Source organism: Apis mellifera, linkage group LG1 (genome assembly GCF_003254395.2).
Source record: "Apis mellifera strain DH4 linkage group LG1, Amel_HAv3.1, whole genome shotgun sequence".
In the NCBI taxonomy this organism is placed as follows: Eukaryota; Metazoa; Arthropoda; class Insecta; order Hymenoptera; family Apidae; genus Apis; species Apis mellifera.
In genome coordinates, this window is record NC_037638.1 from 23,374,296 (window position 1) to 23,390,707 (window position 16,412).

The following is a 16,412-nucleotide window of genomic DNA, read 5'->3' on the forward strand; positions in this document are numbered from 1 at the left end:
TCGATTTTATCCTATTTCATCCTTTATTATGTACACAAGTTGTCCGGCTACGCGAATGTTCTCAGATCGGCGAAAACCACTCTCATCCTCCTCCTAAGTTCGTTCGAGTACCTCAACGCGGACTCGTCGATCCTAACGTCCTCCATCAAAGCGTCACAGTCCAAATGCGTCACGTCGCAAGCCCTGTGGTGATGCTTCAAAACGTCCCCGGGATCGAAATGGTGCGCCCGTCTCGTGGACGGGTTCAACGCGGTCAACGCGTAATGATTGTGCACCGTCAACGCGCGCCTCGTCGAGACGAAACTCTTGACCGAGTCGCCCTCGGGCGAGATACATGCCGTCCTCACCGTGTCCATAAGATAATTGAAATCGGCGGGGATATCGGTGGAATTGTCGTCCCCCGAGGTGTCGTAATCGCTTCTGTTCCTCGCCTGCAGCTCGGGGAAGAAGTAAGCGTTTCTCACCGCGTAAGACGCGAAATCCTTGAATCCCCTGCCAAGCTTGATCCTCTCGTCGAGCAACAGCTCGTGCCAGCTCTTCCTCCTCGACGGGACGATCGCCTCGTCGATGTCGATCGGCACCACGAACTCGGATCGATGGAGATTGTCGTAGAAGCAATGATTGTACGGTATCAGCTCCATACGCCTCTTGATCCAGATATTCTCGGACAGGAACCGCCTCCTCGACACTTTCTCGTTCGGCAGATCACCGGGTAGCGTAAGATTGAACCATCTGATCACGTTCGACCGCTCGTACAGCCTCAACACCCTCAACACGTTCTCGTGAACGTTCAACACGTAGAAGTAGAAGAGCTCGGCGCCAAGTATGCGGTGGAGCTCGACGAATGCGACGATCTTTCCCGAGATATCCTCGTCGAAGTCCAAACCCTTGATGCACAGGGTGAATTGACGGCGTCTCGTCTCACCGGCTTCGCCCCTGCTGCTCGCCTCCTTCTTTATCGCTAAACTATGACTAGCATTCTGGTGGCAGGGCTCCAGGCCTACGTACACCTTGGACGGCTCGATCGCAGCGTCGGGTGGTAATTGACAACCGACGAGGATCCCCGCGTAACTGTCCACCGTCTCGCCCCATTCCTCCAGCCAAATCGTGGACACCAGCGCCTCCACGCTCACGGCTCTCCCTCGATCCTCCTCTTCGTACCTGGTTTCAACAGAAACGAAATGTTTCACGAGCTGTAATAAATTTCTCGAACGCGGTTAAGCGAGATCCAAATATCCGAGTTTCTTCTTCTTCTTTTTTCTTTTCTTCGATTAAAGCATAACACGGTTTCGCGGCTTCGATTTGCATAATCGTTCGAATTATGAAAATCGACCGCTTTAATAACAGGGTATGAAGAAAATTTGGCGAGGAACTTTGGATAAGAAAGTTAGATTAAAGCGACCGCTCTCGAAGAAAGGGAGCCTGTCGTTAAAAACCGAATAAAAAACCGAAACCGTCTCGAAACTTTGTCTCGTAAATTTTTAATTACAGATATATTTATACCTGATATTTTTAATTCTCAAGAAAATATTCTTCCAGGATTGAAATTTAAGAAATGAAAAAAAAAAGTCGCAAGAAGAAGAAGAAACACGAAGTATATAGAATAGGAAAAAAAGCAAAGGGGCGAATCGAAGGGGGCGAAAATGTCTCACCAAACGGTGCAGAAAAGGGCGGAGGTCGGCAGAGGTCCACGTTTAACGCCAATCACCCTGAGGCTTGGATAACCGGCCACTCTCAGGTCCAAGTGGGCGCTGTACAGGAAGAGCTGTCCAGGGATTGTCTCGAGCCACTTCTCGTCGGCTAACTTGAACGTATTTAACGTCGTTCCGTACGTTCCATTACCGTCGCACTCCTTGGAGGGCCTGTAATCGAGTGCCAATCTCCGCGCCCACGAGTAAGCCACGATGCTTCTTGTGCCCGGGGGTACGCCACCTGGAAAATGTCAGAGAGATTGAGACCGTGCGATAGTCGCGTGACGCATTCTACGCTCCGCTCATTAACAAGGAAGCGGCGGTGCACGCTTTTCGGCTAATTAATTCGAAGGAACGAGGGGTTGGGTAGAAGGTGGAGGAGGAGAAGGAGGGGAGACCGCTTATTAAAGCTACGTCGCGTGAAAGGCGGACAGGCATGGCACCCATTCTCGATGTTCGAAGGAACCGGGGAAGGAAATCGTATCCGCCTGTGGATAATTAGATTCAATCTGTTTAGATAATGTTTACGGATAAAACGTTTTAGTTCGATTCTTCGAATGTTACGCACAACGGGTTGTATTCAAATATGCGCGTAGGAAAATATTTGTGTTTTAATAATCGCGATGATCATTAAGGAAGAATTTTCGAATTTTTTCGACTGTAAAGATGGACGGGTGATACAGTTAATATTTTAATTGTCGGTAATTACGTAATGCAACTGTATCCGGTGTAACCTTCATTAATAAATATTATTTTCCGTTACTTTTTACATACGGATTTTATTTTATGCTACGTATCGAGAACAGAGACACGTTGTCTGACTGTATCATTGGATAGAGATAATTATTGGTAACGCGATTTATTCGCTACGAATAGAGTAGCAGGCTGGACGGCGAGGATCTCGTAAACCGGACGGAAGTATTACGTCACGAACGAAGCCGGACGTCGTACGTATCGTGAATACGTTTACGTGTCAGTGCCACGTTCGAATCGTTCTCTGTAATTTCTAAGCAATCTCCTTAATCCCCCCCCTCAGTCCCAAGAGACGTCGAAGCGCGTCACCGACCGACCGACCGACCGACCGAACGCGCATTCGATTAGTTACGTTTACAGGATTTCAATTATCTCGTTTGTTAATCACTGGCAGCGAACACGGAGAACGGAGAAACTCGTTTCCCGCGTAAAAAAGATCGCAAATGATCGGGAGTCACGACCTGGCACGGTCACGTATTACGTATAATAATATTAATTCCTTTCAGAGAGAGACTCGTTCAATGGATTCAACGGTGAAATACGTCATTCGTTCTCGCCTTGCCTAGATTTCCCTCTTATCGTCTTATTATTATTTCGTATATTAGTCGATTATTAGTCGAGTCGCGATTGAAAATCTTTCCCGAAACTGTAATTTACGACACTTTATACACGGGGATTCCACTCTATCATCATCGAAATAAATACGTTGACAATCGCTAACAAATCCATCCACTCATTACAAACATTAATCATAAGCGCAAAGCCCGAAAGGCAACGCGAACGACACGTTTACAGCCGATATTTCATTCCTTTCTTCGAACCCTATCACTCGCTTAATCACGCGTAAGCCTCTAACAACCATGTACTCGCGCCCCCATGTACGCATAAAATATTAATTTTCCGTTAATTCTCGAATCGAAAAACGGCATCGATTAAAACCTCTCCCATTCGTCTCTCGATCACGTCCTCTTTCTCTCCTCTTCTTTCTTTCTTCGTGCAAAACAATTTGTTCCGATCGAGCGGAACGCCTTCACGCATCCTTAAAAATTGTGTCTACGCTTGACCCCAACGACCAATCGTGTTATGCCGATACCAATCTTTCACCTTCCTCCTCTCTCTCTGAGACACCACGATTCCACCACGGATTTACGAGAAGGAGAATCTTTCCTCCAGAAAAAATGAAGAGAAGAAAAAAGCTTTTTCCAATTTTCACGTCGGTGAAACATGCACGCGGCGGGCAAAAATTTTAAAATAAAATATTGCGTTCGCGCTCGAGTTTCAATAATTTTACAAATAATGGAATTTCAGTATTTCATTTAGATGGTCGTAAGTTATTGCTCAAGAGTCGTTTAAAATATATATATATTTCCTTCTTATCATACAGTCGTTCTTAATATCTTACGTTTCTTCGTTACATAAATTTTCATTAATTATTTCCAAGATTTAGAGGAGTTGGAGAATAAGGAAGAAAATGGTCAATGTGTACGCGGCATTACGTGCAAGTCTGAGAGGGAGATCGGTAGATGAATCGAGCTGTAAATTACGTCACCTAATGAAGTCGCTACCGCCAAGGAACCGTGTAAAGATTTGTGTCCACGATAAGCCCGTGTCACCACACCGCGGTCGATTTATGGTCCGAGGTGGGCTGAGGTTTTTTTTGCACGCGATTCCAGTCCACTCGATTTCGACGGTTTTCTCCTCGAATTACCTCCACGCGATGGAATAGTTGATTTCTCCGTTGATTTCAATCGGTCGACGAGATGAACCGATTTTTCGAAACACGATTTAAAAGAAGGAAAGAAAGAAGAAATTCTCTCGCGATATTAAAATTGATTAAATGTTTAAAGAATTTAAATTTATCGTCTCTGTATACTCTTATCGGAATAGAAGAAAGTTTAGAATTCCTTAAGGAGGATTCCAGTCGTTCGGCCACATTGGTCGTGAACCATAACGTTGAATCCACATGTTCAACTTCTCGCGGACGTTTCTCTCATTGGTTACAAACCGTAACGTATTATACGAGCCACGTTCGTATCTCTCGTCGAACAACTTATTCAAAGGGAATCCAGCGTGTAATTCGAAGAGAATTACGCACAAGCCTCGTTAGAATTGACGCGATTAAGCGTAATGGTTCCAACTATGAATCGATGCCAGGCACGCTTGGAATTTTCCTATTCTTTGTCGGCCGCGTCCAACACTGGCAAAGTACTCGTAAGACGGGGAATAACGTAACGTAACACAGTAAAGTACGAATCTTCCCTGCTTGGAACGAGTGGAAAATTATCACGCGAGCACGCGAGAACAATCCCGCTGGTTGGACTTTTCCTTTTCTTGTCGATCTGGCCTGTGAAAAAATTTTCTCCCCACTTTTTATTCTCGCTCGAATTTTTCTTCTTTCCCACTTCAGAGGGAACACCTCCCTCTGAAATTATGGCTGGTAATAAAATGTTTACGATTTCATAAAGACGGTGAATAATTACGTTACGACTTGGGATGTATAAGAATGTGATGCGACATCGACGTCCCATAAAGTTGCATAATATTTTTAATAGAGAGACGAATTTATTAAGAGAGAAAGAAATATTCTTGCTTTATTTACGAAGCACGAACGAGATAATATCCAACATTTTTCAACTTCTTTGAAAAATATATACCCAAATCTCTAGATTAAAAAGAAAAGAACGATTCGATTCATCGACTTAAAATTGCTTCGAATCAAAGATCTTTAAAGAGAATCGATCGATAAACAGAATATAAATCATAATTTAGTCAGTTTTGAGAGAAAACGATAATATATTATAGGAAATGATAATAAGTTGAAACGAGAGTCGAATGACAAGGGAAAACAAATTTTAGAAATAGAAATCGGTTCTCGAAACAAGAGGGGCATTTCTTTGGCAAATGAGCGTACAGAGAAAGTAAAATGTCTCTACCCACGTGTATCGTGTACCAAAAAAAAAAAAAAAAAGAAAGGATCAAGGAAAGATCAGACTCTAATCGTTTTCCGCGTAACCTATCCAAGATACGAAGAAAGGAGAGGGCAGGAGGAAATAAAAGCGGGCATTGTTAGATGGCAAAGGAGCTGCGGGTTGAGCGAACCGTTGAGCGATAACGAAAGGGCAAAGGTCGCGCGCTGCTGGAGGCGAAGGAGCGCGGGCAGCGGAGAAAATTGCTTACCAGGCGTGGGAGGAGGATCCGCCGGTGGATCCGGGAGTTGTGGCGGCGAATCGAGCAGAGTCAACACGCACAACGCTGTGACCAGCACCGCGATCAGGCCCACTCTGCACAGCCTCCTCGTTCCCGCGACCGACATATTTTCGCTTCGTCCACCCCCGCGCGATCGGCCGTTCCACTTTCCTCCTCGAGAGGCTCGAAACTATTTCTCGAGCCTACCCGTTCATCCTCGCGATTCGATCCTCGATTCGATCGGCGACCCTCTCGAGGAATCCCTCCTCCTCGAAGATCTCCTCTTTCGTGGAAAAGAAAGAAAGAAAGAGGGAAAAAAGTATCCTCTCCTCCTCCGTTTGGCCTAGAATCGGCCTAGATTCGGGCCGAACGACGCGACGCGAAAGCAGGAAGCGTTTAACGTCATTTTCCGATATCTTGCACTATCTCGGCAGGCATGCGCGGGGTTCAGGTTTCGAACGTCACACGATCGTTGGCAGATCCGTTACAGGAATGAAATCGATATCCGCGCCCAAGTGACGCATCACTCCTGCCTATCGCCTCGAATTCGCGGTGAATCGATCAGCGGGATCAGGCTTTTCTGGTTCACGCTGCTTTGCATAACACGCTCCGCTACACTTTCATCGCTCTTAACGCTTCTTCGCGATGCTCTAATGATCCGCCAGAAAAATCAAACGACACACACACACACATATAATATATATATACATATACACAGCGGACTGGTTCACTGGAATCGCGGAAATCTGGAGTTATAGGATGTGGTCGTAGCTTTTAAACGCGATGTTGGCGTGCGTAGCGGTCGTTCGACATCCGAGATTGAAAGTTGGCACGCGATTCGACTGGACGCGTGGCTTTCCACTTTCCACTTTCCACGATCGACTTTTCCAATCCTCGAAAACTCCAATTATCCTTCCCCTCCGTCCGATTTTCTTCTTCTATCCTCTCTATCGAGAGGTGGATCGATCGATTTCAGAGGATGGGACTCGTTTCGCTCTCGAAATCTCGAAGATCGGCGATCATCGAGCGTACCGCGAATCGTCAGGGATGGTAGGGGTCTTCTCGGAAAAGTGATTCCCGCCCGTAGATCGACAGACCGGTACCAGGACGAGGCGCGCGACCAGCCTGTTTAATAGTCGCGCCCGCGTATGTGTGTGGCTTCCCCAAGGTGAGCACACGAATCTGTCCGTTTCCAAGCTGCGTAAAAACCAGCGTGGAAGCTGCACGACCTCCCACGCGACGCTCCCCCGCTTCTCTTCGTAGAAACGGTGGACCATGTATGGTCGCGTTGCCTATCCCTGCCGCTCCCCTCGATAATCTAATTAACCTGGTATCTCCGTCGCTTCCAACGTTTTTTGCTCCCGCCACCAAGTTTCTTCTGTGTCCCGTCAATCCTCGCTCCCCTATGCTTTGCTCGCCTTTTTACCTCCCTCCCTCTCTCCCTCTCTCACTCTCTCTCCGTTTTCTTTTCGCTCGACAACCGCCGCTTATTTGTACCACGGATCACGGGATCGATGGATCCGTCCTCCAGAAGGGATCGTTATCGAGTCTCCGTGGACGGGGACGGAGGGATTCCCGCGTATCGCGATTCAGGCTGGCGTGACCATTCCAAATTCATTCGACATCGGTCGGGCTTCGTCTTCCCCGGAACGATGAACGTGAAACGATGGTGATGAGATTGCGTTTCTTTGTCGCTCGATCTCTCCGACGTGTTATTTCGAACCGTGAGAACCGATCGCTTGATCGACGTCCCTATTTACCGACCGAACGAGGTAACGGAGTAAAACGTTCCCTCTCCTAGCTCTCTCTCCGGCCTCTCTCCGGTCTCTTCGCTATTGACCACGCGCGTTCCGGCGCGTCACGTATCTGGAACAGTCCCTCCTAGTTAACCAACCGTTCCACGGAGTTTCACAGGCGTCGTAATATTCGCGTCGCTTGCCGACCACCACTCGTCCACTCCCGTTTCCCGTCTTCTTCTCGTTTTTATCGATCGACTCGTTTCCCGATCGGGACGAACGTCGACGGCCAGAACAACGCCACTTCCGCTCTTCATAGTCTAACGATCGGACGATCCAAACGATCCTTGTTGCGTTTTTCTTCCAACGACCACCACCACCACTCGGTAAAATCCGTATATATTCCGTATTCACGGTAGCGGATCGGTTTAATGGAACCGGCACGTTGGGCGGAGTTGTGCAGCGAGCAGCGTTACAATTTTATTAAAATTCAACCTCTCCCCAGAAGAACACCAGAGAGACGTTCCTCGCCTCCTTCATCGACCGCTCGTATCCTTCGCTTTTCCCACTCGCTCGCATCGCATCGCGATTGGAAAGTTGAAACTGGTATCGCCTCTCCCCGCGCGATCCATGATCATCGCGAGCAAGAGGAACGCGGGCTCGAAATTAATCCTAGATTAATACCCGCCGCATCGCGCCGCCGATCATCACGAATTATATCGTCGTTCCTCGATCAAATTTCCTCCTCGCGATCATCGCCCCGCCGTAGTTAACAACCGCGCGACGCTCCACCATCCCCATCCTCCTTCGTCGAATTAACGCACAACAACACGAGGGATCGTTAATTATAATCACTGTCTATCCTTTCGAGTAAATCTTGACACCTTTACAACCCCTTCTATTCCACGATGTCCAACGAATCTCAACGACACACCTCGTCCCAATCCTCGTCCCACCGTGGAAAACGTGGATCGCTTCGAGCGGGAGAGGAAGAGAAAGGAAGAGAGAGAGAGAGAGTGAGAGAGAGAGGGAGAGCGAGAGAGCACGTGGTCCACCCCCGAAAAACACAGCCGGTTCCCCGTGCAAACGTACGTGGGCGCACGTGGTCCGCGGATCGACCGAGCGGATTGGTGCAATCTCGCCTGCGCGAGAGTCCGGAGCGTACTGCGTACGAGCGGGAGGTGAACGCGCCACCAGAGCCAGCTCGAGTCCCGACGACTTTGGACCCGTTGCCTCGCCGTTTGCCAACGCCAATGCGCCTTCCCTTGCCCCATCCCTACTCGCCTCCTCGCCACGGCTACGACCTACCTCTTCCTGCCTCGTCGTCGTCGTCGTCGCAGCCGCTCCTCGGCCTCTGCCTAGCTGCTGCTGCTGCTACTACTACTCCGTTCTGCTTCTCCTCCGAGACCGGATAGTTAGTTGACTTTACCTTGTCGCAGCCTTGCGAACCACGCCGGCGAGCCTCCTCCTTCGAGCCTCCGTTCCCTTTTCGCGTATTCGCGGTGCCGCCGCGGCTCTCAGATCCGCCACGTACGATATTAACGCGTGATCCTCGTTTTTTTCATCCTCCCTCGTTTCTTCTTCTCGTCGTAAAAGTGCTTTTTCCAAAGGTTCCTCCCATCGATGGTGCGAATCCGATTGCTCTCCAACTTACTTTCGAGTTAGTGAAAGTGGTTTGCGCAGTTTCGACAGAGGGGATGAAAGTGAGTATTAAAAAATTACGCCTCGATCCGTTAACCCGGATTAAATCGATCGATCTCTTGCTCAAACTTCGAGCGTTCGGTTGGTAAGTAATCGAAAATTGACGAGGCAAGGAACGATTAGAAATATTCCTTCCGAGAGTAGGAAAGAAAACACGTCAGACAGATGAATTTGGTAACACCGCGCGCCCGTATACGGTTAATCGTTCCCGCTTTTTCCTATCCGCGAACAAACCAGGGGATCCTTTTTCCCTCGGTGTCCCTGGTGATCGACCATGCCTCTCCCGCTAGATAGCTTAACGTCTCTTTTTTTCCCCGCCGACCACCGTGAAGCCACTTGTTGTTGTACTTGTCAAAGCGTATTGCACGTTGACCGATGGCAGCTGCGGCGACGGCGGCAAACCAACCGACCGAGTTCATTCCCAAGACGTTCCGACGCTGTTGTTCGTATACGACACGCGAAGAGAGAGAGAAAGAGAGAAGAAATGTTGCGTGTATACTTTTTAGAATAGAAATGTTGAATGAAGATAGGAGATAGTTGGAGGATACGCGAGGGAGTTGATTTCATTGGCCAAGGCAAATGAAATTCGTAGGTGCGAACGATTTGGTGGAGCGGTTGCCGCTTAATGTTTGCTCCGCGAAAGAGACTGATGACTGCAAGAACGATTCGAGACGGTTGTCCGTGAGCAGCGTAATTATTCCGTGGCTACCCGGGGACGGCGAGGATCCGTGTTTCAAGGGCATGAAAATTGTACTACCGCCATTAGGATTTAAATCCTGGAATTATACATTTCACGCGTACTTGCCTTACTTTTTCTTTTTTTTTGTTGAAAATAATTAATGTTTAAAAAAAAAAGAAAAAAATTTGATCGAGTCAAAGAGATTTAAAAAATTCCTTTCTTGATTTCTTCTTCTCGAGTTCAAAGGTGATCAAAATTTCAAAGTACGTTGGAGAGAAGGTTCGTTCTCCAAACGTGCAACGAGTAATTCGAGAACGGAGTCGACTTGAGATAGTGAAAACAAATGGAGCACCCTGTACGCGCAACCAGCATCCATCCAGCATACACGCGCACGCCAATTTATGAACTGCACTGTAAAACAGGTCTAAAGTCTTCTAATAAATGACGTCCATTCGAAGCATCAGATACGATCGTGTCATCAATCCCGGATGAAAGCGAGAGGTAATTAATACGACATAAACGTAATCGATACCGCGTACCATTTGCACGGTTTCATTTTCTGAATGAAAGAAGATATAACAGATGCAATTTCCTGGATCTGTCGTTCCCCGTCGATCGGCCGACGTGTGTACGTGGCTCCCCCGTACGATGCGATCGTAATCACTCGAAATGGGCCAGGGATTAACCAGTCGGGTGGATGCTGGTCTCGGGGAAATGAAAGGGCGTGATGCATAAATCATGAAACGGGAACAGGAGAAATCAATCAGAAGCGGAGGGGAGGGATTCATTTCTATGTTTGCAATTACACGTCGGTTAATAGATAACGTTTGCAAATGTCTTACATTCGTTCTCTCAAACTTAAAACTCTCGGATATTGCGACACGCTCGTCAAACACGAATACGTATTTTCTTTTTCTTTTTTTCCTTTTTCTTTCTTCTTTCTCGGTTTTATTTCGCAATTAATCGCGTGGTATGCATACGCAAGAGAAAGAGTAATAGGTTTGTGTCCTCGAGGCACTCGAGAATCTTTTCAAAAAATGGGAGGCATTCTCAAAGGAATTCGAAGAGTTGGTGAATTTAAATATTAGCGAGGAAATTTTCGTCTGTTAAATGGAAGAGATCGATATTAATTTCGGAAGAGAGGATCGTTGAATTTTTTAAAAACTTTCCAAACGACACCTACTTAAGAGACTTAACGAGTATTCTTTCAAATACTTCCAACACCGGTTCTCAAATATTACTTTTCGAGAACTTTAAACTTTGCCTCTCACGGAAAACCGATTACGTAAATAAAGCGAGAACGTAAACTCGAGGTGCGAAATAAAATCGGTCTGAAGAATCTTCCCTCGCCTAGCCTTTCTCCATTAGCCTCTTATGCTTGCTCTTATTTGCAAGACGATAAGTAGAGTCGAACCAATAGGGCTCGCCTTGGCCGAGAACACGATTGCGCAATCGGGCTGGCGCGAGATCCGTGGAACGAAGAGTGCGAAGAGGAATCGGTGACGGGACACTTGTTTCCGTTCACGGTGATGGTAATGCACCACCGTGATGGCGAGCACGGGAGAAAGGCGCGCGTCCCGTCAAAAGAAGCGGGCCGAAGCGGGCCGAAGCTGTCTCGTAAGAAAGGCTGCACGCATCGGTGGAATACAAACGACAATCATTCGAAACTTATTACAGCATGCAGAAGAAACTCATAAATGCTTATGACTTTCATCCCGCTTTTTACGCCAACCTTCCAACGATCCAGTTAAAGGGTTATTTTCTGATTGAGCGCAGTCGAAGAGAGACAGAGAGACGAATAAAGGTTTGTTCAGATTAGTCGTGTCGTTTGAATTTCTATCATATTTATTTCAAGCTTCAATATATTTATCAACGAGATATTCAATCGTTGTTCGCAAGTTGAACGATATCATCGAGAATTTTTTTGTCGATCGACGGAAAAGTTTCGAAAATAAGTAAGAACGATGCTCATTCGTCAATCAATCAAATCGTTACGATTTCAACAATTTCCCTGAAACGAAAATAAACGAGATTCAAACTCAACTTTCTTAAACATTCCTTAAACCAACTGATCATCCGTGTAACGAGAGCAAAGTCGAGAGCATTTCGAGGCACCAACTAACGAGTTCGCATCGCTTCCAATTTAAAATCGGAATCCTCGTGAATCGGACGCGAAGCTGAACGACTAATCTGAACGAGGCTTAAGAAAGAGTTAAGAAGGGAAACGAAGAAAAATACATAAGGAGGAGGAGGAGAAACGAGTGGAAACGTCGGGGGAGAGAAAGGAAAGGACAGATGGAGAGGCGCAGATAAGAGCGAGGGAAGCGAACAAAAGGAAGAGAGAGCGGTCGCCGTGGCTTCTTCTCGACGTCATTTGTAATACCGAATGGCCTAATGATGGGACTGGTCGTGACAGGACGGGGAGTATAAAAGTGGAAGCGTGCGATTGCAAGGATTGAGCGCGGAGATGTCTGTCCGTACCTTCTTCTCTCTCTCTCCGTCAAGAGAGAGGGAGAAAGAGAGCACGCTCGTTCAGCCGTGGCCGATGATTGTTAAGGGCCCAATCTCGGTGAATACTTGCAGGCGCATAATGGTGATTCGCTCGATCGTAGAAACGGAGGCACTCCACGCGACTTAATCGCGAGCAATTTTTGCACGCCGGTTATTACCGGAGGGAGTGATCGAAGGGAGTGCACTTACGAATACATATTATTCTTTGGAGAACGTATCAGGGGGGCTTCGAGTCGGTCGAATCGTTAGCGGAGCTACTTCATTACGATGTCAAGTTTTTCTTTTCTTTTCTTTTCTTTCCTTCCCTTTTCTTCCCTTCCCTTTCTTTCTCCCTCCCCTTTTCACGGTTTCTTTTTGGTAAGGAGGTAGGTTAACGAAGAGTAATTTTACCGTCCCCCCGCGGGATATGTATTTTCTTGTATTTTTCTGATTAAACGATCGCAACAGGCTTCCATAAATTTAGATGTTTCGCGCAAGAAATTCTTCCTCGCAGGACGTGCGACCGGCAATGATTCCGTTCTTGTTTAACTTGCAATTACACGGTTACGGTTAATCTTTTCTTTCGCGCTTGTGTAATTGCTCGCTCTGAATTATCAGTTTAGCGTAAAAGAAAAATACACGTATATATATGTGTCACGTAAATTTTATGCGTACGCGTTGGAACTGGTCCAATCGAAATTGAACGTTTATTAACTCTCAGAATTAAAAACGAGTTTTAAGAAAACGATTTCGAGAGAGACGTGTAAATTCATCGTTGAAGATTCTTTCTCAAACTGCTTTATTCTTTCACCGTAATATATTACAGTCTCTCAACTTGAATTATATAAATTCAAATTTGTTAGAAAAAAAAGAAAAATTTATCCTTATCGTTGATATCGAAGAGTCGCAACAAGAGGAGAAAAATTAGCGTGAACGAACATCTTAGCGCCGAAATTCTCGTTTCACAACAAGAGCAACGCGATGAGACACGATGTGGCGGGCATTATCGATTGAGAATATCAATTCCAGCACGCACCGCGGGAGATCCGGTGTCGCGTAAATCTCTGGCAAAGTAACTCTGTTGGCCGAGCGTAAAAAGAACAGTTCGGGGGGCATTATTCACTCGGTAATCCGGCCTTCGCGCTCTAAAACGCAGGATTTATACTTACAAGAGGCCGCGTGTCAAAGCAACGCGAAAAGAAACCTGCCCACACAGGTAGTATCGGCAAGAGATTGCGCGGTATGTTTTACCGTGTCGCAGCGTGAAATTGTACGGGCGGCGAGGCGCGGGGGCACAGGCGAAACTTGCCAATCGCGAGAAACCACGGGCAAAAAGGGAGCCGTGCGCCAAACGTGGAACAAATCTCAGAGTTTCTTCCGGTGTGAGGGCAGGGTTTTCTCGGCCGAGTTTACGCCAGTTTTGCAGCTATAACGCTGTGGGAGATGGCGTAATGTCGAAGAGCCGAAAAAAAGAAAAGAGAACGTCGAGAGTTATAACGCGAAACCACGGAATTATTCTGAATTTTGTATGAAGAAGAAGAATCAAAGGGAAGGAATTATCTTTGAATGTGAAATTATGGATACTGGAGAAAAAATGGTTTTTCGAACGAAAATCATGGATTATTGCGAATTTTGTATTGGAGAATTAAAAGGGATAGAATGTTGAGAATTATGATTTTCGAATGCAAAATTATTTTGAATTTACTGAGAGAAGAATCAAAGGAAAGGAATCGAGAGATTATTTTTTTGAAATATGAAATTATGAATTATTCTGAATTCAAACTTTGAAATATCGCGAAATCTTAAAAATTACGATGATGATGTGAAAATATCGATTGATCGATTTTGAAAAACAATGCAAGAAGTGAAAATAAATAATCGCCCTTCTCGTCGAGAGATGATATATAATTTCAAGAGTTTTATTTATGATTAGGATGTTTAAATAGTCGTTCGAGTTTCGATTTTCGAATTTTATGCACAGCAATAAAACATACTTGCGACATTTAAGCGCGGATCGAGTCAAGTCAAACTCGTTGAAACATTTAATTACATGATCTTGAAGCTCTTTTATCTCGTAATATACCCTGGCTATCTTATAATCGGGATTAACCATGAATCAACAATAAGCTAACCGTTAATATTCGATCAGTCAAGAATGATTTATATTCAGCTTCTCGTACAAGGTATGCAACAATCAATCTCCAAGTAATCTATATCATAAAAGATTGGACACGAGTCCAAACAGAGCCGCCGACTGACTGCACACTTCGACGATATCATCCCCCATAAATTCATTATAGTAACGAACCGAGTTAATGGTAGGAAAGTCATCTTGAATAACGATCCTGACGCGAGTGGCTATATTTTAGACCAGAATTTCGAAAAAAATTCTTCTCTTCGCAAAGAAATATCCCTGCCACTATTCTCATTTTAAACATTCTTCGTCCCGAGACGAATAATAAAATTTTTTTATTTACACTTTGTGTCTTTTAATAAACGTAGGATTTAAAAAATATGAATCTTAATCCCGATACTTCTTTAAAAAAATGTATGTAATCAGATTTCCTTTATAATAAGAAGAATATTTCAGGATAATTTTATCATCTGCACAAGCAAATTTTTAAATGAATGATCGAGCAACGCTACCGAATAATATTATTGTATCGCAACATGCGATTAAGATCTATGATAATAAACTGAATTAAGCGTATAAAATTCTTATGCGACCAATAACTACTCCATCATTTACATACATTCACATTTCATATGCATCTCATGTGCATATCCCATAACGATGATGTATATACTTTTACAATTCCAATGGTATATTCCGATTAACCCGCTCCTCTCTTCTGTACACCGTATCGCCGTATTATTTATATTATTCAAAAGCGATCCCTCCCTCCAGAGAAATATAATCTCCCTTAGGGAGATAAAATCAGTTGTAAAATAAAAGAGAATTATGATCAGCCAGGGGACAACATGGAAACGGGGAAGGGACAAACAGTACAAAGCGCCTCCTTGGTCTTGGAGTCTCGATAAATCCAATTATACCTTTCCTCGAAGCGGAATTCGTTGCTGTTTGTCATCCGTCCATTCACAAATTTCGTCCTCCACAACTTCACGCGATATATATTTATTTTCAATATTAAAATTGTAACAAATTTCTTCCATTTTATTTACCATCTCTGTCCTTCTATTCAAATCTATTAAGAATTCATCTCCTCTCCAATACTATAATTCCATAAAACTGGACATCGACCACCATTATTATTATTCTCCTTCCTTCGCTTTCCTACTCAACAACCACCAAGAATTAATCTTCGCTATCTAATTACACGAAACCTCGACAACGTCAACCGCAACGTTATTTCATAATCCCAACGTATTTTCTACAATGCGCCGCCATCATCTTATACATCCTTTTTTTTTTTTTCCTCTTCTCTTCTACCCAACCATTAAGAATTAATCCTCGCTACTTAATTCCACAAACACGACGACACTATCAACCAACCACAATTATCAACCCCGTAATCTCAATATAAACTCCTGACCACCGACAACAATCCTTCTCCAACCTCAAACAATCCGCGCAATCCACCTCTCTTTCCCATTTCGGATCATCTAATAACTCACGCATTTTTCCGCCAACAACAAGTGGCGGTAGATTAAGTGGACGATTCAAAAACACCACCACCACTCCCTCGCGCCAATCTTCTTCCATTCATCGGAAAATAGAATTCCAAGTCTCCCTCTTCCTCCTCCTTCGTGAGCGATCGTGACCGGTACGTCTCCACCCCTCTCCCTCCACCTCGACCGCCCGTCGATTTACCATTTCGTCGACTCGTCGATACATCGGATGCAAGATGGATGCAAGAAGCGGGCACGGCCGAGGTACCGAGCCGCCTGGCCACATTACCGCCGTTAGAATCCGTTCCTCGTGGTCGTGGCTACGTGCTCGGGGACGGTGAATAATGCGCCCCCATCTAGCCGACCTCCTCGGGTACGATCCTCGGTCGGGGGCGCAAAAGGGGCACGAGGGAGGGGAGAAGGAGACGGATAGGATCCCGTTGCGATTCTCTTTCGCATCTCTACGTATCGATCCATCCGGCGAGAATGCACGCGCGTACAGAGTCGGTTGATCAACGGTGAACGATGAAATTGCGCGGAGGAAGA

At 45.6% G+C, this 16,412-nt stretch overlaps 1 protein-coding gene across 1 annotated transcript; it reads right to left on the bottom strand.

Moving 5' to 3' along the window:
- On the bottom strand, window positions 1-8,452 carry LOC725651. The gene is made up of 3 exons (XM_001121473.5): window positions 5,622-8,452; window positions 1,653-1,932; window positions 1-1,161 (listed from the first exon to the last, which is right to left on the bottom strand). The coding sequence occupies exons 1-3, from the start codon at window positions 5,755-5,757 to the stop codon at window positions 48-50; spliced, it is 1,530 nt and encodes a 509-aa protein (XP_001121473.2). The 5' UTR covers window positions 5,758-8,452; the 3' UTR covers window positions 1-47.
- Between the last annotated feature and the right edge of the window lie 7,960 nt (window positions 8,453-16,412).